Below are 25,777 nucleotides of genomic sequence, written 5' to 3' on the forward strand. Positions count from 1 at the left end.
GTGTTAGGATAATTTATGAACCACCAAAAAATATGCACAAGTTACACAGAACTTTTTCCCAGAGATGCCTATTATAGGAGCACACTCCATTGCACGCCATAAGTATGGCCCATTAAAAACATTTTACCTATCGTTATGTTCTGCTCTCCTCTAACTGTGCCTCAATAGTTATATTTACTGCTATGTAGAGGCGTAACTAGGGTTGATGGGACCGAGGGCAAATAAAAAATTGTCGCCCTCGCCAACTATATAGTATCCAGAACATCTTACTGGGACACAGACACCGGACACAGGGCAATTGTCATTCCTGTTAAAAGCCCTGACATACAGAGCATGGAGCCTCCAATCGGGGAAGGCAACAAAGATGCCTGGGAAAGAGAAAGAGAGAGCGAGAGACATCTAGGACAGAGAGAGTGAGAACACCTGGGGCAGCGCGAAAGAGCCAGACACCTGGAGAAGAGAGAGAGAGAGATATGTAGAGCTGAGAAAGAGAGAGAGACGTGGAGAAGAGATAGAGTGAAAGACACCTGGAGCAGAGAGAGAGCGAGAGACACCTGGAGCAGAAAGAGAGCAAGAGACACCTGGAGCAGAGAGAGAGAGAGAGAGAGAGAGAGAGAGAGAGAGAGATATGTAGAGCAGAGAGAGAGAGTTGTGGAGCAGAGAGAGAGAGTGAGAGAGACCTGGAGCAGAGAGAGAGAGAGATGTAGAGCAGAGAGAAAGAGTTGTGGAGCAGAGAGAGAGCAAGAGACACCTGGAGCAGAGAGAAAGACGTGGACCAGAGAGAGAAAAACAGAGCTGTGAAGCAGACAGAATGACGTGGAGCAGAGAGAGAGAAATGTGAAGCTGAGAGAAAGAGACACTTGGAGCAGAGAGAGAGAGAGACAGAGACGCCTGGAGCAGAGATAGAGACCAGGGGCAGACAGAGAGAGAGAGATAGAGAGGCAGTGAATGAGGAAATAAATCTTGGGAGTGTATCAGAGGCAGTGAATGAGGGATGGGAGAATGAGAAGTGGCAAGGCAGGCAGAGCGGTACTGATGATGGGAGGGTGACAGGCTGGGTGGAGTACATGGGGAGACTGCTGTATAGGGGGGATGGCGCTGCATGAGGCCGGTCCAATGCATACCCCAGCTTACTGCTTTGCGCTGGCCTGGGTATGGTTAACAAGCCTTGCTCCAGCGCCCCACACAGGCCAGCTTCCAGGGCGCATGCCCTGCTCGGCCTGCCCTCATTACGCCACTGCTGCCATGATGTTGCTACCAGATACCCCTTTAGATGTGGAGCATAGAGCAGCCAATGACAAACTGCAGCTGCAGCACAAATCACAATACCGCTTGTCTGTATTTTTAATCTTTTCAAGTACAGGACTGGTATTTCTAACAACCAGAAAACCCCAATAGTGCAACCACAAGCAGCTATTCCAAGGAGTGTGTTAGGCTCCTTAATATATATGAGAAAACTGTGAACAAGTTGAATAGTGCTTTGGGTTTAAGGATACGTAAAAAATAATAGGTACCGCCTCATCTTTGCTGCCCCCTGCTAGTTTCCCTTTGTGGAGAGCACCTTTCCATGCACCATTGGACCCTCGCGGGCTCGGTGTAATGCTTCGCTCGCCACAGGTTACTATTCCAAATAGTTTGTGACATGGACCCAGGGGCTTATGTCAAAGGTCCTCTCCACAAAGGGAAACTAGCAGGGACCGCAAAGATGAGGAAGTACCAAATAATATACTGTATATATACGAGTGTAGTATGGTTTGCCGGCGGTCGGGGTCCCGGCGACCAGCATACCGGCGCCGGAATCCCGACCGTCGGCATACCTATTCTCCCTCCAGGGGGGTCGTGGACTCCAAGAGGGAGAAAAGATGTCGGTATTCCGGCGCCGGTATGGTGGTCGCCAGGAGCCCGGCCGCCGGCAACCTGAAGACCACCCTATATATACACAGTGGTTAATGTTAAAATACCATTTTTGTTTACTTATTAAAAATTACAATTAAAAATAACCCGCATGCAAAGGTATCACAAATAAAAATTAATCTCAGACTCAAAGTTATTGAAATGTCTGTCTGTAATTATAAGTTGAATGTACAGCTCCGTTCCTGTATTAACTGGTTAGGAGTACTGGGGAAACATTCCCCTTTAAAGAAGCATAGGTCGCTTTCAAATAAACAGTTCAACATGCCAATCGGTCTGGCTTAGTAACCAGCAAATTGAGAGTATTACCCAGTCACTTGTACTGTAAGTAGGGCTGGCAGCTGAAGGAGCAGGACTGCAGATGAAGCAGGGAGAGTTGAGACACTGCACACCGTTCGGGTAAGGAGGAGCTCAGGATCACATAGCCCGGGGGGGGGGGGAGGACCAGGGGGCGGGGCTTATGAACTTTAGACTATCAGGTACAGCTGCTGATGGGCTAGGGGCGGAGCTTATCACGGACTGGGGCGGAGCTTATCGTGGAATGGGGCGGAGCTTATTATTGCGGCGCTGAGGAGGAGTTTCGGCCGACACGAGGGAGGGGGAGGTGTTGTGCGGGTTGCTAGCGGCTTGGGAGGGATAGGCAAAGCTTTGGCAAGTCGTCTCTGGAGATGAATGGGGGAATGTTATTTGTGATGAAAGGAAAAAGATTTTTTTTCTCCTGTCAACACTATCTGCACAGCAGTGAATCCTGTAGGCCTATTTTCAGTGGGGGGCCTGGAGCTGCAGCTCCATCCGCCCCATTGTTAATCCGGCCCTGTTTGTGAGTATAATTTTATTTACAGGTACCCCTGGATTCTACTGGAGAAGAGGACCGACTGCTTCGTGTCAACATAGGTAAGTATGTGTGTATGTAGGTGTGCATGTATGTAATAAAGTTGTACTGTCACGGTGTGTGCGTTGTGTTTTTTTTGGGTATTTTTTTTGTAGTAGAACTACAGGTACCAGTGGGCCCGTTTCCCCCCCGCATGCTGGTACTTGTGGTTCCCCAAGTACCAGCTTGTTTGGGAGGCTTGCTGGGACTTGTGGTTCTGCTACAAAAAACAATATTCTTTTTTTGTCACAAAAGGCTATCAGCTCCCCATCTGCCGCCCTTGGATGGGGGGACAGCCTCGGGCTTCACCCCTGGCCCTTGGGTGGCTGGAGGGGGGTACCCCTTGATTTAAGGGGTCCCCACTGCTCCAGGGTACCCCGGCCAGGGGTGACTAGTTGGGGATTTAATGCCATGGCCGCAGGGACCTATACAAAAGTGTCCCCCGGCTGTGGCATTATCTCTCTGACTAGTGGAGCCCGGTGCTGTTGGAAAAAATACGGGGGACCCCTACGTCTTTTATCCTCCGTATTTTTTGCACCAGGATCAGGCGCAGAGCCCGGTGCTGGTGGTTTAAATATGGGGGAACCACAGTAAATTTTTTCCCCGTATTTTTACAACCAGGACCGGCTCAAAGAGCCCGAGGCTGGTTATGCTTAGAAGGGGGGACCCCACGCATTATTTTCAGGATTTTTAACACTTTCAACACCCCTTCCAACTGAAAAACATGCACTGATCTCTCCATATTATTGTAGTTAGTAAAAAAAAACAAAAATATTTTTAAAAAATCGATTAAATAATACTTGTGGCTCCTAAATAGACAAACCAAGTAGATAATCCCTTCAAATATAAATAGATATGCTATTCACAATCAAAAAAGCACCAAAAAATACATGTTTTCAAAAAAAATTATTAGGTCACAACAGAAAAATGAGGCGGAATGAAATTGACAAAATGACTGTCGAAAAGCACTGTTGTCGAATAGACATTCTTCAATTGAATATACTTTTGTCGAAAAGCCGCATTTTAACATTGCAGACATGTCGAATTGAAAAAATGTCGAATTGCAAAAAGTCGAAAATGAAACGGCAGGTTTTTTGTCAAAAAGTACTGTATTGAATTGTCGAATCAAATTCGACAGGTTTTTTGTGTCGAAATGACCCGTTTTTCGACAATTTCGGCAATTCGACCGCAATTGAATATACCCCGACTTTTTACTCCAGAGTTTTGGCTATAAAAATTATTAGAATAATACAATGATATTTCAAACATATTCTTTGTATTTTTCGTCACAGTCAAAACTCTGGTTCAAACATTAGTATTTCAGGAATGGCTCTGCCTTACCCCACCGCACGTCACTGTTTTCAAGCTAGTCCTTGATACGAAAGGAGGCTCCGGTCCTGGGATTAATGTTCCCCTGTGTGTGTGAGTGGTGTGACTGTACACGTGTGTAACAGGTCTAGAGAAAGTTCTTTCCCAGAGGAAACCATTTTGGAGGCACAAGAGTGTTCTGAGCCTGTGTGGGTGTGAAAGCTGCAGACTAATATGTAAATTCTCGGAGTCTGAACAACAGACAAAGCAAGACAGTCTGTGGAGGATGCTCTGTTTGCTGATTCCTCCACGTCACCCACTCGGGACCCCTCCTGTTCCCAGAAAAGGTCTCTGACCCAAATTATGCAAAGGGACATTGACACAGATTCCGACACTGAAGTCGACACTGGAGATTTGAGGGGGGTAGATCCCAAACTGGCTAAGAGCATTCAATGTATGATAGTCACTATAAAAGAGGTGTTGGAATTTCCTGACACAACACCTCCACCTGAGGAAAAATATTATTTTAAATTAAATAAAAAACAGGTGGTGACTTTTCCTCTATCTAAGGATAGCGTACCCTTTCCCTGAAGATGATAGGCGTAAGTGGGAGTCACCCCCAATGATAGACACCTCAGTCTCTAGGTTGTCAAAGAAAATCGTTTTACCTTCCCCAGGGTCAGCTTCATTAAAAGAACCTGCTGACCGCAAATTAGAGACGACTTTAAAGTCCATCTATGTTGCTACGGGTACGTTACTCAGGCCCGCGATTGCTTCTGCGTGGGTAGGTAACGCAGTGGAAAAGTGGGCAGACAGTTTAATTGTTAATATTGATACGGTCGATAAAGATGATATGCTGCAAATTCTAGGTCATATCAAAGATTCTGCAGGTTACTTGGTTGAGGCTTTGAAGGACATAGGCTTACTGGGCTCAAGGGCCTCTACTATGGTGATTTCAGCCGCAGGGCGCTCTGGATCCGCCAATGGAATTCTGATGCTGAATCCAAAAGAAATATTGGGCGCTCCCCTACAATGGTGAGGCCCTCTTTGGAAACTAGATGCCATGATATCAACTACTACATCTGGCAAGTCAGCATTTCTGCCGTCGGCAGCTACACCGGCTAAAAAAAAAAAAAAAGTATATCATTCTCATACTATGTAGTCCTTTCGGCCCAACAAGTACAAAAAGGCTAAGAGTACCCCTTTTGTCACAGGAAAAGGGAGAGGAAAAGGTAGAAAATCTACAACACCATCAAGCTCCCAGGAACAGAAGTCAGCAACTACTTGTGCAAAACCCACAGCATGAGGCTGGGGCTCCTTTGCGGGAGTGCGATCGGGTTGGGGCACGTCTTTTATATTTCAGCCAGGTCTGGCTTCACTCAGACCTGGATCCTTGGATATTACAGATAGTGGGGGTAATTCCAAGTTGATCGCAGCAGGAATTTTGTTAGCAGTTGGGCAAAACCATGTGCACTGCAGGGGAGGCAGATATAACATGTGCAGAAAGAGTTAGATTTGGGTGGGTTATTTTGTTTCTGTGCAGGGTAAATACTGGCTGCTTTATTTTTACACTGCAAATTAGATTGCAGATTGAACACACCACACCCAAATCTAACTCTCTCTGCACATGTTAAATCTGCCTCCCCTGCAGTGCACATGGTTTTGCCCAACTGCTAACAAAATTCCAGCTGCGATCAACTTGGAATTACCCCCCGTATCCCAAGGTTACAGGTTGGAATTTCAAGACCTTCCCCCATGCCGATTTTTTCAAATCAGCCTTGCCAGTTTCTGCTCAGGACGGTACAAATGTCCTGAACGCAATACACAAATTATGTCAAGACAAAATAATTGCCTTGGTTCCTGCCGAACAAAGAAACCAAGGTTTTTATTCAAGCCTGTTTGTGGTGCCGAAGCCGGATGGCTCGGTCTGTCCGATTTTAAACCTAAAATCTCTGAATCTTTATTCGAAAAGGTTCAAATTCAAGATGGAATCCTTGAGAGCGGTGATTTCCATCTTGGAAGAAAAGGAATTTCTGGTGTCGGTGGACATCTAGGATGCTTACTTGCATGTCCCCATTTACCCGCCACATCAAGCATACCTGAGGTTTGCGGTTCAGGATTGCCACTACCAATTCCAGACATTACCGTTCGGGCTCTTCACGGCTCAGAGAATATTCACCAAGGTGATGGCGGAGACGATGGTTCTCCTTCGCAAACAAGGAGTCAACATAATTCCATAATTGGATGATCTCCTCATAAAAGCAAGATCCAGGGACAAGCTACTCCAGAACATAGCATTGTCCCCGAAGGTGCTTCAACAGCACGGTTGGATCATCAACTTTCCCAAATCACAGTTCGAACCGACAATGAGATTATCATTTTTGGGAATGATACTGGAAACCGAGATACAGAGAGTATTTCTACCGGTGGAAAAGGCTCAGGACATCCAGAGCATGCTGAAAACAACGTTTGAGACCAAGAACAGTTTCAATTCATCAGTGCATTCACCTGTTGGGGAAAATGGTAGCAGCTTACGAGGCGCTACAATATGGCCGTTTCAATGCCAGGGTCTTCCAGTGGGACCTACTGGACAAGTGGTCAGGGTCGCATCTCCACATGCATCAAAGGATAATCTTGTCAGCGAAAGCCAGAATTTCGCTCATGTGGTGGCTACAAATTTCTCACCTCCTGGAGGGACGCAGGTTCGGGGTTCAGGCCTGGATCCTGGGGACCACGGATGCAAGTCTCCGAGGATGGGGAGCAGTCACGCAAGGCAAAAGCTTCCAAGGAAGAGGGTCAAGTTAAGAAACTCGCCTTCAAACAAACATTCTGGAGTTGAGAGCTGTGTAGAACAGTCTTCATCAAATGGCACACCTTCTTCAAGGTCGTCCCATACAGATCCAGTCAGACGATGTAACGGCAGTAGCTTACATAAACCGTCGAGGCAGAAAAAAAAAGCAGAGCAACAATGGCAGAGGTGACAAAGATACTCCTCTGGGCAGAAAGACATGCAAAAGCTCTGTCAGCAATTTTCATTCCGGGAGTGGACAACTGGGAAGCAGACTTCCTCAGCAGGCATGATCTCCATCCAGGAGAATGGGGCCTCCACCAAGAAGTCTTTGCGGAGGTGGCAAGTTGTTGGGGTGTTCCTCAAGTGGATATGATGGCATCACGCCGCAACAAGAAGCTTCAGAAATATTGTTCCAGGTCAAGAGACCCACAAGCAATAGCGATAGATGCACTGGTGACCCAGTGGGTGTTTCGGTCAGTGTATCTGTTCCCTCCACTTCCACTTACTCCAAAAGTTCTCCAGATCAGAAAAACAGGAGTTTGAGCAATACTCATTGCTACGGACTGACCAAGTAGGGCTTGGTATCCAGATCTTAAAGAGTTATTAATGGAAGATCCTCTGCCTCTTCCTCTTCGCGAGGACCTGTTTCAGCAGGGGCCGTTAGTTTATCAGGACTTACCACGGTTGCATTTGACGACATGGCTGTTGAGCGCCAGATCCTAGCCCATAAGGGTATTCCCAGTGAAGTCATTCCCACACTTATTCTGGCCAGGAAAGGGGTAACGTCCAAACATTACCATCGTATTTGGAGAAAATATGTATCTTGGTGTGAATCCAAGAAGTCTCCTGCGGTGGAGTTTAAATTAGGACGTCTTCTCCTATTTCTACAGGCAGGTGTGGATGCTAGATTGAGATTAGGATATATCAAGGTTCAGATTTCGGCCTTGTTAGTTTTCTTTCAGAAACAATTGACTTCTCTTTCTGAGGTCCAGACGTTCGTGAAAGGGGTTCTGCGCATCCAACCTCCCTTTGTGCCTCCTGCGGCGCCATGGGATCTTAATGTGGTGTTGCAGTTCCTTAAATCGGACTGTTTTGAGCCTCTGCAAGAGGTGGAGTTAAAGTTCTCACTTGAAAAGTGGTCATACTGTTGGCCTTGGCTTCAGGCAGACGAGTTAGGAGCTCTGTCACAGAGTCCTTATTTGATATTTCATGAAGATAGGGCTGAACTGAGAACACGTCAGCACTTTCTTCCGAAGGTTGTGTCTTCTTTTTATATCAACCAACCAATGGTGGTGCCAGTAGCTTCTGACACCTCAGCCGTCTCAAGGTCCTTGGATGTCGTCAGAGCGCTGAGGACTTATGTTGCAAGAACGGCTCGGATAAGGAAAACAGAATCTCTGTTTGTCCTCTATGACCCCAACAAGATTGAGGGTCCTGCTTCTAAGCAGACTATTGCGCGCTGGATCAGGGGTACCATGCAGCACGCTCATTCCACGGCAGGATTGCCGTTAACGATTTCGGTAAAAGCCCACTCTGCAAGGAAAGTGGGTTCGTCCTGGGCGGCTGCCCAGGGGGTCTCGGCTTTGCAAATCTGCCGAGCTGCTACTTGGTTGGGTGCAAACACATTTGAAAAGTTTTATAAGTTTGACACCTTGGCTGCTGACGACCTTCAATTTGGTCAGTCAGTTCTGCAGGAACATTAGCACTTTCCCGCCCATACTGGCAGCTTTGGTATATCCCCATGGTACTAAAATGGACCCCAGCATCCTCTAGGACGTAAGAGAAAATAGGATTTTAATTACCTGCCGGTAAATCCTTTTCTCGTAGTCCGCCCAGTGCTCATTTTTCCTGCTGATTACGTTTATCTTTTTGCACATTGTTTCATGTGTTCAGTTGTTAACAGCTGTTGCTGTTGCGTTGTGCATGCTGGTTGGCATGACTTATGTTAAAGGCCATGTTAGCCGACATGTTGGTTATGGATTGTGTGAGCTGGTGTGAATCTCGCCACAAGTTTAATAGTAATTCCTCACTCGAGAATGTCCGTGAATAGTATGGCTGGGTCATTTTGCAGCAGCATCACAATCCCCACACCATCCACACCGCTGACTTGACGGTGCTACCTCCCTCCCCCATCTCGCATGGGGGCATATGAAAGTCTTAACTTAGTTTCACCTGGATTTAAATAATAATACCGCCTTCTCTATGGAACATTTTACAAAGTAATCCCACCTCCACTGCCTACCCTTCTCTTTACTGTAGGGTTGCTCCTATCTTCTGAATTTTAAGAGACTAAGGGGGGTATTCAATTGCAGTCGGAAACTACCGTCTTGTCAGAAAGACGGCAGTTTATGACTTCTTTAGGTCGGAAGGTGTTCCGACCTATTCAATGCTGCCTCCGTTTTAAAACGTGTAGATTGGCGGAATAGCCGCAGGTCCACATCTTTTGTCAGAAACGCGGCCAATCTGACAGGTTTTAGCCCCGTTTCCGACAATGTCAATCCTACTTTAAAAAAAAGTCCTGTTGGATTTGGCCGCTCATTGAATACTGAGATGTTGGATCCTTTCCGTCTGAATTGAATTTTAGTCTATTGAACCCCTCCTTTCTGGGCACCCAGAAGATGCAGGTTATAGTGTAGGGACCACAATACTTTTAAAATAGAGAATCGCAGCAGTGAAGGGTGAAGTTAATAAACAACTTCAATGCAGGACATGTCTATGGCAGAAGATATGTGCTGCTGTGTAGTTGAGTGGGGCGTGGCTGTGACTGGTCAATAACAATATGAGGTTATCTATTTCTATAAATAAGTCTGTACCTTAGGCGTAGGAACAGTAGGTGCAGAGAGTGCAGCTGCTACGGGGCCCAGGCCATCTCCGGGGCCCAGCCCTCCCCCTGCACACACACTGACCTTGCCTCCTCCTGTGCCCCGTGGCTTATCTGTTGGCAGTGTGCTGCTGCTGCTGCTGCATGCACATCTGCTGCCAGTGTTAGTGCTGTCTCTGTCTTTCCGTTCACGCTGGTGCTGGCAGGAGACATGACATTATTTAGCCTGGCTCCTCCTGGCATCAGTGGGGATGGAGTCACGTTACCGGCTGAGACACTGACAGCGGATATGCGGTAGCGCACTGCTAGAGGAGAGGGTACGGACAGAGGAGGTGAATGTTGCACAGTAGTAAGCTGTGAGGAGAGGGTGCGGTAGTCGGGGGGATGTGATGGGGTGTGGGAGGTGGAGTGATACGGATAGAGTTGTAGTGTGAGGGGGGTGGAGGGCCCTAAAAAGTTTGCTATGGGGCCCCATTAAGAATAGCTATGTCCCTGGTTTGTACGAATGTCGGGCCTAATTTAGACTAGTGATGAGCGGGTTCGGATCCTCGGAATCCGACCCGCCCGAACTTCACCTTTTTTTTACACGGGTCCGAGCGACTCGGATCCTCCCGCCTTGCTCGGTTAACCCGAGCGCGCCCGAACGTCATCATCCCGCTGTCGGATTCTCGCGAGACTCGGATTCTATATAAGGAGCCGCGCGTCGCCGCCATTTTTACACGTGCATTGAGATTGATAGGGAGAGGACGTGGCTGGCGTCCTCTCCGAGTCCGTTGTATTATATTAGAACTTAGTTATAATTGTGGGGAGGATTGGGGACGGGGAGCAGCTGTTAGGGAGTACAGTGCAGGGTTTTGAGTTTAATCCGTTGTTTCTCTGCCTGAAAAAAAACGCTCCACCATATCTGTGCTCACTCAGTGTGCTGCACTGCTGCATGATATATCTGTGCTGAGTGCACTGCTCACACTGCCTAATTGTGGGGACTGGGGAGCAGTTATAGCAGGAGTACAGTGCACAGTTTTGCTGACAGTGACCACCAGTCCAGTATACGTTTGTCTGCCTGAAAAACACTGTGGTGTTTTGTTTTGTTTTTCTTCATGCTAGTTTGTTTAGCAGTCTGCTGACACTGCAGTGTCCACCAGGTCCGTTATACAGTATATTATATATATAATTAAGCACTAAGCAGCAGTACGGTAGGCCACGGCTGTACCTACCTCTGTGTCGACTCGTCACTCGTCGTCCATAAGTATAAGTAATACTATCCATCCATCTACATTGTATACCTGTGGTGTTTTTTTTTTCTTTCTTCATACTAGTTTAGCAGTCTGCTGCTGACACTGTCCACCAGGTCTGTTATACAGTATATTATATTTATATATAAGCACTAAGCAGCAGTACGGTAGGCCATGGCTGTACCTACCTCTGTGTCATCACTCGTCGTCCATAAGTATAAGTAATACTATACTATCCATCCATCTACATTGTATACCTGTGGTGGCTTTTTTTTCTTTCTTCATACTAGTTTAGCAGTCTGCTGCTGACACTGTCCACCAGGTCCGTTATACAGTATATTATATTTATATATAAGCACTAAGCAGCAGTACGGTAGGCCACGGCTGTACCTACCTCTGTGTCGTCACTCGTCGTCCATAAGTATAAGTAATACTATACTATCCATCCATCTACATTGTATACCTGTGGTGTTTTTTTTTTTCTTTCTTCATACTAGTTTAGCAGTCTGCTGCTGACACTGTCCACCAGGTCCGTTATACAGTATATTATATTTATATATAAGCACTAAGCAGCAGTACGGTAGGCCACGGCTGTACCTACCTCTGTGTCGTCACTCGTCGTCCATAAGTATAAGTAATACTATACTATCCATCCATCTACATTGTATACCTGTGGTGGCTTTTTTTTCTTTCTTCATACTAGTTTAGCAGTCTGCTGCTGACACTGTCCACCAGGTCCGTTATACAGTATATTATATTTATATATAAGCACTAAGCAGCAGTACGGTAGGCCACGGCTGTACCTACCTCTGTGTCGTCACTCGTCGTCCATAAGTATAAGTAATACTATACTATCCATCCATCTACATTGTATACCTGTGGTGTTTTTTTTTTTCTTTCTTCATACTAGTTTAGCAGTCTGCTGCTGACACTGTCCACCAGGTCCGTTGTACAGTATATTATATTTATATATAAGCACTAAGCAGCAGTACGGTAGGCCACGGCTGTACCTACCTCTGTGTCGTCACTCGTCGTCCATAAGTATAAGTAATACTATACTATCCATCCATCTACATTGTATACCTGTGGTGTTTTTTTTTCTTTCTTCATACTAGTTTAGCAGTCTGCTGCTGACACTGTCCACCAGGTCCGTTATACAGTATATTATATTTATATATAAGCACTAAGCAGCAGTACGGTAGGCCACGGCTGTACCTACCTCTGTGTCGTCACTCGTCGTCCATAAGTATAAGTAATACTATACTATCCATCCATCTACATTGTATACCTGTGGTGTTTTTTTTTTTCTTTCTTCATACTAGTTTAGCAGTCTGCTGCTGACACTGTCCACCAGGTCCGTTATACAGTATATTATATTTATATATAAGCACTAAGCAGCAGTACGGTAGGCCACGGCTGTACCTACCTCTGTGTCGTCACTCGTCGTCCATAAGTATAAGTAATACTATACTATCCATCCATCTACATTGTATACCTGTGGTGTTTTTTTTTTTCTTTCTTCATACTAGTTTAGCAGTCTGCTGCTGACACTGTCCACCAGGTCCGTTATACAGTATATTATATTTATATATAAGCACTAAGCAGCAGTACGGTAGGCCACGGCTGTACCTACCTCTGTGTCGTCACTCGTCGTCCATAAGTATAAGTAATACTATACTATCCATCCATCTACATTGTATACCTGTGGTGTTTTTTTTTTTTCTTTCTTCATACTAGTTTAGCAGTCTGCTGCTGACACTGTCCACCAGGTCCGTTATACAGTATATTATATTTATATATAAGCACTAAGCAGCAGTACGGTAGGCCACGGCTGTACCTACCTCTGTGTCGTCACTCGTCGTCCATAAGTATAAGTAATACTATACTATCCATCCATCTACATTGTATACCTGTGGTGTTTTTTTTTTCTTTCTTCATACTAGTTTAGCAGTCTGCTGCTGACACTGTCCACCAGGTCCGTTATACAGTATATTATATTTATATATGAGCACTAAGCAGCAGTACGGTAGGCCACGGCTGTACCTACCTCTGTGTCGTCACTCGTCGTCCATAAGTATAAGTAATACTATACTATCCATCCATCTACATTGTATACCTGTGGTGTTTTTTTTTTTCTTTCTTCATACTAGTTTAGCAGTCTGCTGCTAACACTGTCCACCAGGTCCATTATACAGTATATTATATTTATATATAAGCACTAAGCAGCAGTACGGTAGGTCACGGCTGTACCTACCTCTGTGTCGTCACTCGTCGTCCATAAGTATAAGTAATACTATACTATCCATCCATCTACATTGTATACCTGTGGTGTTTTTTTTTCTTTCTTCATACCAGTTTAGCAGTCTGCTGCTGACACTGTCCACCAGGTCCGTTATACAGTATATTATATTTATATATAAGCACTAAGCAGCAGTACGGTAGGCCACGGCTGTACCTACCTCTGTGTCGTCACTCGTCGTCCATAAGTATAAGTAATACTATACTATCCATCCATCTACATTGTATACCTGTGGTGTTTTTTTTTTCTTTCTTCATACTAGTTTAGCAGTCTACTGCTGACACTGTCCACCAGGTCCGTTATACAGTATATTATATTTATATATAAGCACTAAGCAGCAGTACGGTAGGCCACGGCTGTACCTACCTCTGTGTCATCACTCGTCGTCCATAAGTATAAGTAATACTATACTATCCATCCATCTACATTGTACACCTGAGGTGGCTTTTAGTTGTGCGCAAAATATGGAGAACAAAAATGTGGAGGTTAAAAAAATAGGGAAAGATCAAGATCCACTTCCACCTCGTGCTGAAGCTGCTACCACTAGTCATGGCCGAGACGATGAAATGCCATCAACGTCGTCTGCCAAGGCCGATGCCCAATGTCATAGTACAGAGCATGTAAAATCCAAAACACAAAAGATCAGTAAAAAAATGACCCAAAAATCAAAATTAAAAGCGTCTGAGGAGAAGCATAAACTTGCCAATATGCCATTTACGACACGGAGTGGCAAGGAACGGCTGAGGCCCTGGCCTATGTTCATGGCTAGTGGTTCAGCTTCACATGAGGATGGAAGCACTCATCCTCTCGCTAGAAAAAAGAAAAGACTTGCGGCAAAAGCACAGCAAAGAACTGTGCGTTCTTCGAAATCACAAATCCCAAAGGAGAGTCCAATTGTGTCGGTTGCGATGCCTGACCTTCCCAACACTGGACGGGAAGAGCTTGCGCCTTCCACCATTTGCACGCCCCCTGCAAGTGTTGAAAGGAGCACCCGCAGTCCAGTTCCTGATAGTGAAATTGAAGATGTCAGTGTTGAAGTACACCAGGATGAGGATATGGGTGTTGCTGGCGCTGGGGAGGAAATTGACAAGGAGGATTCTGATGGTGAGGTGGTTTGTTTAAGTCAGGCACCCGGGGAGACACCTGTTGTCCGTGGGAGGAATATGGCCATTGACATGCCTGGTGAAAATACAAAAAAAATCAGCTCTTCAGTGTGGAAGTATTTCAACAGAAATGCGGACAACAGGTGTCAAGCCGTGTGTTGCCTTTGTCAAGCTGTAATAAGTAGGGGTAAGGACGTTAACCACCTCGGAACATCCTCCCTTATACGTCACCTGCAGCACATTCATAATAAGTCAGTGACAAGTTCAAAAACTTTGGGCGACAGCGGAAGCAGTCCACTGACCAGTAAATCCCTTCCTCTTGTAACCAAGCTCGCGCAAACCACACCACCAACTCCCTCAGTGTCAATTTCCTCCTTACCCAGGAAAGCCAATAGTCCTGCAGGCCATGTCACTGGCAAGTCTGACGAGTCCTCTCCTGCCTGGGATTCCTCCGATGCATCCTTGAGTGTAACGCCTACTGCTGCTGGCGCTGCTGTTGTTGCTGCTGGGAGTCGATCGTCATCCCAGAGGGGAAGTCGGAAGACCACTTGTACTACTTCCAGTAAGCAATTGACTGTCCAACAGTCCTTTGCGAGGAAGATGAAATATCACAGCAGTCATCCTGTTGCAAAGCGGATAACTGAGGCCTTGACAACTATGTTGGTGTTAGACGTGCGTCCGGTATCCGCCGTTAGTTCACAGGGAACTAGACAATTTCTTGAGGTAGTGTGCCCCCGTTACCAAATACCATCTAGGTTCCACTTCTCTAGGCAGGCGATACCGAGAATGTACACGGACGTCAGAAAAAGACTCACCAGTGTCCTAAAAAATGCAGTTGTACCCAATGTCCACTTAACCACGGACATGTGGACAAGTGGAGCAGGGCAGACTCAGGACTACATGACTGTGACAGCCCACTGGGTAGATGTATTGCCTCCCGCTGCAAGAACAGCAGCGGCGGCACCAGTAGCAGCATTTCGCAAACGCCAACTCGTTCCTAGGCAGGCTACGCTTTGTATCACCGCTTTCCAGAATAGGCACACAGCTGAAAACCTCTTACGGCAACTGAGGAAGATCATCGCAGAATGGCTTACCCCAATTGGACTCTCCTGGGGATTTGTGACATCGGACAATGCCAGCAATATTGTGAGTGCATTACATCTGGGCAAATTCCAGCACGTCCCATGTTTTGCACATACCTTGAATTTGGTGGTGCAGAATTATTTAAAAAACGACAGGGGCATGCAAGAGATGCTGTCGGTGGCCAGAAGAATTGCGGGCCACTTTCGGCGTACAGGCACCGCGTACAGAAGACTGGAGCACCACCAAAAACACCTGAACCTGCCCTGCCATCATCTGAAGCAAGAGGTGGTAACGAGGTGGAATTCAACCCTCTATATGCTTCAGAGGATGGAGGAGCAGCAAAAGGCCATTCAAGCCTATACATCTGGCCATGATATAGGCAAAGGAGGTGGAATGCACCTGTCTCAAGCGCAGTGGAGAATGATTTCAACGTTGTGCAAGGTTCTGCAACCTTTTGAACTTGCCACACGTGAAGTCAGTTCAGACACTGCCAGCCTGAGTCAGGTCATTCCCCTCATCAGGCTTTTGCAGAAGAAGCTGGAGGCATTGAAGGAGGAGCTAAAACAGAGCGATTCCGCTAGGCATGTGGGACTTGTGGATGGAGCCCTTCATTCGCTTAACCAGGATTCACGTGTGGTCAATCTGTTGAAATCAGAGCACTACATTGTGGCCACCGTGCTCGATCCTAGATTTAAAACCTACCTTGGATCTCTCTTTACGGCAGACACAAGTCTGCAGAGGTTCAAAGACCTGCTGGTGACAAAATTGTCAAGTCAAGCGGAACGTGACCCGTCAACATCTCCTCCTTCACATTCTCCCGCAACTGGGGGTGCGAGGAAAAGGCTACGAATTCCGAGCCCACCCGCTGGCGGTGATGCAGGGCAGTCTGGAGCGACTGCTGATGCTGACATCTGGTCCGGACTGAAGGACCTGCCAACGATTACTGACAAGTCGTCTACTGTCACTGCATATGATTCTCTCACCATTGAAAGAATGGTGGAGGATTATATGAGTGACCGCATCCAAGTAGGCACGTCAGACAGTCCGTACGTATACTGGCAGGAAAAAGAGGCAATTTGGAGGCCCTTGCACAAACTGGCTTTATTTTACCTAAGTTTCCCTCCCTCCAGTGTGTACTCCGAAAGAGTGTTTAGTGCCGCCGCTCACCTTGTCAGCAATCGGCGTACGAGGTTACTTCCAGAAAATGTGGAGAAGATGATGTTCATTAAAATGAATTATAATCAATTCCTCCATGGAGACATTCACCAGCAGCAATTGCCTCCAGAAAGTACACGAGGACCTGAGATGGTGGATTCCAGTGGGGACGAATTAATAATCTGTGAGGAGGGGGATGTACACAGTGAAAGGGGTGATGAATCGGACGATGATGATGAGGTGGACATCTTGCCTCCGTAGAGCCAGTTTGTGTAAGGAGAGATTGATTGCTTCTTTTTTGGTGGGGGCCCAAACCAACCAGTCATTTCAGTCACAGTCGTGTGGCAGACCCTGTCGCTGAAATGATGGGTTCGTTAAAGTGTGCATGTCCTGTTTTTACAACATAAGGGTGGGTGGGAGGGCCCAAGGACAATTCCATCTTGCACCTCTTTTTTCTTTCATTTTTCTTTGCGTCATGTGCTGTTTGTGGAGTATTTTTTTGAAGGGCCATCCTGCGTGACACTGCAGTGCCACTCCTAGATGGGCCAGGTGTTTGTGTCGGCCACTAGGGTCGCTTAGCTTAGTCACACAGCTACCTCATTGCGCCTCTTTTTTTCTTTGCGTCATGTGCTGTTTGTGGAGTATTTTTTTGAAGGGCCATCCTGCGTGACACTGCAGTGCCACTCCTAGATGGGCCAGGTGTTTGTGTCGGCCACTAGGGTCGCTTAGCTTAGCCATCCAGCGACCTCGGTGCAAATTTTAGGACTAAAAATAATATTGTGAGGTGTGAGGTGTTCAGAATAGACTGAAAATTAGTGGGAATTATGGTTATTGAGGTTAATAATACTATGGGATCAAAATGACCCCCAAATTCTATGATTTAAGCTGTTTTTTAGGGTCTTTTGAAAAAAACACCCGAATCCAAAACACACCCGAATCCGACAAAAAAAATTCGGTGAGGTTTTGCCAAAACGCGTCAGAACCCAAAACACGGCCACGGAACCGAACCCAAAACCAAAACACAAAACCCGAAAAATTTCAGGTGCACATCACTAATTTAGACCTGATCGCTAGGCTGCGTTTTCGTACAAAAATTTCAGGTGCACATCACTAATTTAGACCTGATCGCTAGGCTGCGTTTTCGTACAGCCTGCGATCAGGTCTGAACTGTGCATTCGTATGCACCGCAATGCGCAGGCGTGACGGTATACAGCGACAGGGATCGCCGGGAAGCGACGGGATGGTGCGAGAAAGCGATCGCATGGGCGATCGCAAGGTGGCTGACAGGAAGAGGCTATTTGTGGGTGGTAACTGACCGTTTTTAAAGAGTGTCCAGAGAAACGCAGGAGGGACCAGGCGTTTGAACGGAGGGTTTTTGACGTCAGCTCCGGCCCCGATCATCGCACTGGAAGAGTAAGTCTTGGGCTGTGCAGCATACTCACCTACATTCTGGCTGCTCTCTGCGGGAGAGAGCAGCCAGGTCGTCTCAGAGGGCGGGCAGGGGAGGCTGTGACGTGGATGAAGGGGTGGTCCGGAGGCGGGATGGGGGCGGAGCGGGGGTGGAGTCACGATGACACTGCCTTTAAGCCACGCCCCCACACTGTAATGCCGCGATCACCGGCATTACACTGCAGGGGGCGTGGCTATGATGACGCGATTCAGCAAGAATCGCGTCATCAACTGCCCGGACCGCCCACTTTACACACTAAGTGGGCGGACGGGCAGGGGGACCCCGCGAATCGGGAGACTTGCCTGCTCTTCCGGGGGGCCGGGAGGGTCACCCGATTTTCGGGAGCCTCCCGGCCATTCCGGGAGAGTAGGCAAGTATGCTGTGCAGAGACTGCACAAAGTTATGTTTGTGCAGCTCTCTGCACATGCGATCGCACTCCTGCACAGCGATTTCTCCCTCCCCCTGTAGGCGGCGACTACCTGAAGGCAGGGATTCAAAAAACGCACCCTAACGATCAGGTCTGAATTAGGCCCCTTGTGCATTTAGATAATTGCAATCTTGCAATACAACTTCAAGGGGCACAGCAACTAGTTGTTATGGTGTACTCTGCATTGGTACTTTTATGTATGTCTTAAAATCTAAAGGAAGACATTGCCATACCCACACACATTTTACTGTCTCCAAGTAAATCTATATTTTACTCTGTTTCATATGGAGACATTGGTAATTATTTCTTACTGTGCTTGAATCATGACTGCATGTGTAAAGTAATTTCAGTTATGAAGCGAGGAAACAGATTACTAATGAATCATTTCCAACTGCAACTGAGGAATTTTATTATAACTTTAGCATGTATACCTGTACAGATTGCTTAGAGCAGTGGCTGTCAGACTCTGGGTGTAATTCAGACCTGATTGTAGCAGCAAATTTGTTAGCAGTTGGGCAAAATCATAGGGCTAAGTCAGACCTGATCGTAGCCCTGCAAAATTTTGCACGGCTACGATCAGCCACCCTTACATGCAGGAGGACACCCAGCCCAGGGCTAGTCCGCCCCGCATGTCTGGCCCTCCCCCCGCCACACAGGTACAAAAGCATTGCACGGTGACGATGCTTTTGTACCTGAAGAGTAATACACTGCTAGCGCAGCTCCTGCTCGCTGGCAGGGAGCTACCCGTCGCTCTCCAGGTCGCAGCGGCTGCGTGTGATGTCACACAGCCACCGCCACCCGCCCCCTGCATGGTCCGGGCACGCCAGCGTTGCCTGGACTGCGCCTCCTGCCCAGCAAATGCCTCTGTCTGTCAATCAGGCAGAGGCGATCGCTGGGCAGCGGCACCGGTGCATGCGCAGTTCAGACCTGGTCACCCGCTGTGCAAAAACGCACAGCAGCAATCAGGTCTGAATTAGGCCTAATGTGCACTGCAGGTGTGGCAGATATAACATGTGCAGAGAGAGTTAGATTTGGGTGGGTTATATTGTTTCTGTGCAGGGTAAATACCATACCTCCCAACTGTCCCGATTTTCGCGGGACAGTCCCGTTTTTTTGGGACTGTCCCGCTGTCCCACCCGCGGGCCGCAGTGTCCCGCGGTGGGGGGGCAGTTGGGAGTCTCTGTCTCTCGCTCTGTCTCTCACAGAGCGCTGGGCATGCCCCCTCAGTGATGAAAACGGGGCGTGGCTCGCGATCGCGGTCCTCCCGCGAAACCACGCCCCTTTCATAGACCACGCCCCATTTTCTGCAAAAGCCGGCATGTGTTTTTCAGCCCTTAGTGCTGAAACACACAGGCCGGCTTTTACTGTCCGGGAAAAAGCCGGATGGCTTTTTCCCGTGCCGGTGTTGTAATTATCAGTGTGAGGGGTGGGGGCCTTTCACACTGCAGGGCCCCGGCCCGGCTGCCGGGTTGCAGCCGGAAATATCCACTGGAAGGTCCGGTTGCTGGGCCGGGCCGTCTTTGCAGCCAGTGGACCGTGTGTGTGAAGGGGAGCTTTCACACACAACAGTTTTTTTCCAAGCCGTGTCTAATGCTGCGCATGTGCACAGCATCACACACGGCTCAAAGCCGTTGTGTGTGAAAGACTCTGCCGGTTTCTCCCGGATGGCATCCGGGAGAAACCGGCACGTGTGTTACAGCCCTATGGCAGCTTTAGATTGATGCCTAGTGGTGCCGGCCACTGGAGGGCGCCATTGAATTCATCTAGCCAAAAAAAAACTTAAGGATGTCCCTGTGGGGTTATTCAGAGTTGTTAGCAAACCAAAAGAGTTAGCACTTGGGCAAAACCATGTTGCACTGCAGGTGGGGCAGATGTAACATGTGCAGTGCAGATTTAGGGGAGAAAATCAGATTTGTATGCAAGTCAGTTTTGCAGATAATTAGCAATCCATAACCAAGTGTCTATGGCCTTCATTCCGAGTTGATCGCTCGCTAGCTGCTTTTAGCAGCAGTGCAAATGCTAAACCGCCTCCCTCTGGGAGTGTATCTTAGCTTAGCAGAACTGCTCGTGAAATTTTTCATGCAGTTTCTGAGCAGCTCCAGACCTACTCCTACCTTGCGATCACCTCAGTCAGTTTAGTTCCTGCTTTGACGTCACAAACACGCCCTGTGTTCGGCCAGCCACACCCCCGTTTCCCCAGGCACGCCTGCGTTTTCAACTGTAACGCCTGCGTTTTTTTAGCACACTCACGGAAAACGGTCAGTTACCCCCCAGAAACACCCACTTCCTGTCAATCACTCACCGATCAGCAGAGCGACAGAAAAGCGTCGCTCGCCCTTGTGTAAAACTGCATAGTTTTGTGTGAAAGTACTTCGCGCGTGCGTACAGCGGCCCGTACGCATACGCAGAAATGCCGATTTTTAGCCTGATCGCTGCGCTGCGAACAATGGCAACTAGCGATCAACTCGGAATGAGGGCCTATATCTGTAGATCCAGGAAAAAATGACAGGGGGGGCACCTTGTGAAGGTGCGCGTGGCCTCACAACACGGGTATGACCTAGCAACAAGGGCCATGGCCTCAAAGGAAATGTCATATCCGTAAGGCGGGAAGAGGGTGACACTTTGGAGAGGCAGAGGGTAACAGGAGAGAGAGGGTGATGGGTTTATAGTGCCGCAGGGGAGAGGAAGAGGGTGAGGCAATGGGTGAAGGAGACATAGTGGGAGACGGAGAGGCAGTGGGTGACAGAGAGAGGGTGACAGTGAGAGGCAGTGTGGGTAACACCGGGGAAAGGGTGACGAGGAAAAAGTGGGTGATGCCAGGGGGAGGTGGCAGTGGGTAATAAGAAGAGGGGACAGGGAGAGGCAGTGGTCTCTGTAGGAGTAGGAGGGAGTAGTGAGACATTTGTAGTGAGGTTTACAGAGACATGTGGGATGAGGGCAGGGTCTTCTGCTGTGGAGTGAGGACAGGGTCTTCTGTGGGATGAGGACACGGTCATCTGCTGTGGGGCGAGGACATTGTCTTATGCTGTGGGGTGAGGACAGGGTCTTCTGCTCTGGGGTGAGGACAGGGACTTCTGCTCTGGGGTGAGGACAGGGACTTCTGCTCTGGGGTGAGGACAGGGTGTCCTACTGTGGGATGAGAACAGAACATAGAACTGGGGAGATACAAGGGAAACGTATTCTGGGGAATAGTGTAGAATGCCTGAGAAAAGCCACAGGAACTTACATGTATGTGCCATCTCTGCGTGCAATGACGGGCTGGACCCAGAGCCGGATTACGGCTTCGGGGGCCCGGGGCACTTTTAACAGGGGGTCCTAAAGTCTTCCCCACTAACTTAACCAATTTGCTTGCAAACCTTTGAGATATATATATATATATATATATATATATACACAGGAACTAGAGGGCGCAGGGACCTTAAAGAATACTGTGAGGTGCTGCATCTTTAACAACTAGCGCATGAGCAAGGTTCTGTAGATTTTATGTATATATATATATATATATATATATATATAACAAGATAAATTTATTCCATATCGAGGTTTCGGGGTCAACTGTACCCCATCATCAAGAAGACCTTCCTGATGACGGGGTGCAGTTGACCCTGAAACGTCGATATGGAATAAATTTATCTTGGTATATACTGTATAAATGCTGCTTTGCTGGGGTGTTTACTACGGTCTCCACTCCCCGGGATTATATAACTAATTGTGCAAGGGGATACAGCTGAATGCTACAACATATTGGAGTGCCAATCCTATGAGATATATATATATATATATATAAACTTACACACATACTTACACACATACTGTATATCTATTATAGATAAATACTTTATTTGCTTTTAATTGATAACAAAACATCACTACTGTCTTACTTTTTTCTGTGATAGCGATGATGATCAGCTGAGCTGCCTGGCAGAAGTGTGCCTGCCTGCTGTAGCACGCTCCTCTCCCGACATTGAACATTTATGCCCCCGCCGCCAAACCTCCTTCCTTCCCTGAAGCTCACACGGCGGCTGCGCCGGGCCCGCAGACAGTCAGAGGACGCGATCAGTCTCGGTTATACACATACACAGGGAGCTGGCTGGGAGACCCAGCACCGTGCGTAGCACTACTCATACACACTGTGCTGCTGCATGGTCGCGTCCCCGCCGCTGCCCTCCTCCCCCTCGCCCCCGCCGCCGGAGACCCTCCTCCACTCATCAGCAGCAGCCAGGATCTCAGCGGCGGCTACTGCAGACATGACAGGGGGGGCACGGGCCCGCTTCCCCCCCCCCCCCCCCTGGATCCGCCACTGTCCACTTGGTTAAATAGGTGTTTGTGCAAAGGCTAAGTTTTGCAAGGGCATGTCAGGGCAGTATAAGCAGAATTTCAGGCCGTGTTGAGTTGAGCATATGCAGTGAGCCATAAAATTTCAGATGGATCTCATGCACTAGGTATAGGGCTGGTGCAAGTGTGTGCTGTTATTTATGGCGGCTATTTGCATTTGGTTCCGTTCAGTGTGAATACAGTTGCATCTGTTTTGCATGCAACACAATTATAAGTGTTGAGAATAACTTTTTTGAAATTAATCAAATATAAATGTTTACTTTGTTTTCGTACCTGTCCTAGGTCCATTAATGTTTACAGATGCGGAAGTTGACCAATCAGATACAGAAACACCAACCATCTCATTACATTGGGACAGTACATACCTTCCTTCTACACCTGATCCCGACCAAACTCTGTTTCCTACCACAGAGGAGAATTACAATGATACAGATATTGAAGTGACTGTACCACCTGAAGTTTCCGATTTAGATGTAACCACTATCCTGACATATGCTGCACCAGCCATCATATTGCTCTTGCTAATACCGCTAATGATTTTTATTGTTAAAAAGAAGAGACGGAAAAAGGATAAAGAAGGTAACATTTATTATTAAATTATTGTGTACTTGGAAGTGTAATGGCAGATGTTTATGACTTTGATCCTTATTCAGTAAGGATTGCAAGTTCTGCTTTTAAGCAATCCTTTCACTCGCATGCTGGGTCCCCAGCATGCAAGGCTGCCCAGCATGCTGTCCGCCGCCCACCCACTGCGATCACGCTGACATTGTGGCAAGGTCTCAATTTCAGAGTGATCGCAGAAATTATGGAAGCCTCCTGCTGGTGCAGCCTGGCTATGACGGCAGGAGGCCGTGCGCCATTTTTATCAGAGCGGCTGCGTGTGACCAGTGGTGTCGAGAGAGGGGGGGGGAGGGTACAAATTACCTGGGCCCAAGTCTGATGGAGGGGCCCAATGGGGGCCCAGGTATTCCCCCCATCACCTTACCTAGAATCGGCAGCTGCAGCTTTTCTTCTCAGACCAGCAAACGCTGCAGTGTACTGGGCTGCAGTGTGGCCAGCGAAGTGCTTAAAATACAATTTTTTCTGTATTTTTTTCAAAGGGCGCATGGTCACGCCTCCTATGCTTATGCCATGCCCCCTCAAAAGTACCTAGGCCCGGCCAGGATCTCTACTGCTCCGGCTGGAAGGCATGCCATGCTCCTGTAAGTGGGTGCGTCTCGTGTGCTAGACACGCCCCCAAAGAGGTGTGACAAGGTTCCCAGCATGATGTGGTCACACCCCCTCCAGGGGGGGCCCAGGAAGTTGTTGTACCGGGGCCTAGGATTTCTCTTGGCAGCCCTGCGTGGGACGCTCCAATAACGCCACCGACACGCCCCACGCATTCGTGCCTCCGTGCCCCCATTTCCCTGCAGCCGCCCGCGCAATGCTCCATCTCCGCCACCCCCTCAGCTGATCTCCAAGCGTGCGTCACCACGTGCTCCACCACTGACATCACCAATATGCCGGGCTGGGGACGTCGCTGTAAAAGGGGCTGAGGCGGTTCTCACCCGAGAAACAGCCGTGTATGGCTCACGGATGTGACCCGCCAAATGCGGTGTGAAAGGGGTATAACATGTCTGCATAGGAATTTAAAGATAATGAAACTCACTGGTGACATGCTGTGGTGATGAGAGTGCTGAGACATGCCATCGGTGAGTTCTATATAAGGTCTACCCAGGTCTACATGCATATCTCTGGAATTAAAAAAGAAAGAAAACTTCTTTGACCATTGGAAATATTGGGAGTTATGTAGCTGGTTAGTATATAGTGCTCTGTCTTTTGGTTCAAGCATGCCACAGAACAGGGCCGTAATTAGGTGTGTGCGGAGTATGTCACCACACATAGCGCTGCATGGTAGGGGGTGCTGTTGGTGGCACTTGTGAATAATCTGCTTTAATTACTTTCACTTGCAGCTCCTGATCGCCGCTGTCTCCTACCCCCACCCCTTCCATCGCTAATACCTATACAACGTCCATAAACTTAACTTGATGGCTCTTTGTTATTCAGTCACACTGTCCATTATTACATTACAGAGAATTCTAAGCTAGAGAATTCTAACTATTTTAAGCTAACTATTTGTGGGGAAAAAATGGGTGTTTGACTGGAATGAAATAGGTTTTCTGCAGCGGGGTACACTGGTATTCCACAGGTAATAACATTGGGGTGTAGAGTTGGATCTTGATCCGAGGCACCAACAGGCTAAAGCTTTGACTGTTCCCAGGATGCCTTATGATTTAAAAAGAGTAAACACAGTTGTTTGACAATAAATGGCTTCACCCAAAGAAAAGTTTGTGAGTTATCATTCATATTTTCTGACAAATGGCCAGAAAATCACAAATTCTGCTAGGGTATGTAAACTTATGAGCACAACTGTATATAGAGTGTTTCATAGGATATACTACCTTGGTATTTTTCTCTGTGTATTTCAGTCACCATATATCACTTAAATCCTCTGTGTGTGCTCTGCATTTGTAGTCACACTGCACAGGGGTTGTTTGTCAGGTACTGTGTCTGGCTATATTGTACTGTTACGCCCTAAGGCTACATTCCCACATAATGTCTGCTACACAGGACGGGAGATCCGCGGCGGCTCCTGCATCATGCAGTGCACCTGAGGAAAATATCCCAGCTGAGGGTCCAGGTACCGGGGGTTCAGGACCCCTCAGTCAGCCTGCAGCACCAGTGGCACACCAAGACCCACCCTGGGCTGCTTTTTCTAATTAGCTGACTATGCTAGTAACGATACTTACGCCCCCTGTGGGACCTCCTGTGCCATTGCAGCCACATATTGTCCCTGCAGTTAATCCGCCACTGGCAGATACTCTGTTCTCTCATTTACAGCAATTAAATCAGTCTTTGGTTAAACACAAAAACCTAACCCTCACCCTCCTAGGACCAAAGGGTCATCTAAGTGGGCCATTTCTTCCTCACAATCCACGCATGTTACAGATA

At 47.7% G+C, this 25,777-nt stretch overlaps 1 protein-coding gene across 4 annotated transcripts in view; it reads left to right on the forward strand.

Annotated features, from left to right (window-relative positions):
• TMEM154 (transmembrane protein 154) overlaps positions 1-25,777 on the forward strand; it is a 302,500-nt gene that overhangs the window by 211,443 nt on the left and 65,280 nt on the right. For all 4 annotated transcript variants that reach the window (XM_063920543.1, XM_063920539.1, XM_063920541.1 and 1 more), the window contains exon 3: positions 23,069-23,365. In XM_063920543.1, coding sequence (XP_063776613.1) covers positions 23,069-23,365 — 297 coding nt within the window. The remainder of the gene's footprint in view (positions 1-23,068; positions 23,366-25,777) is intronic.

The sequence above is a fragment of the Pseudophryne corroboree genome, chromosome 1, assembly GCF_028390025.1.
Source record: "Pseudophryne corroboree isolate aPseCor3 chromosome 1, aPseCor3.hap2, whole genome shotgun sequence".
NCBI lineage: Eukaryota > Metazoa > Chordata > Amphibia > Anura > Myobatrachidae > Pseudophryne > Pseudophryne corroboree.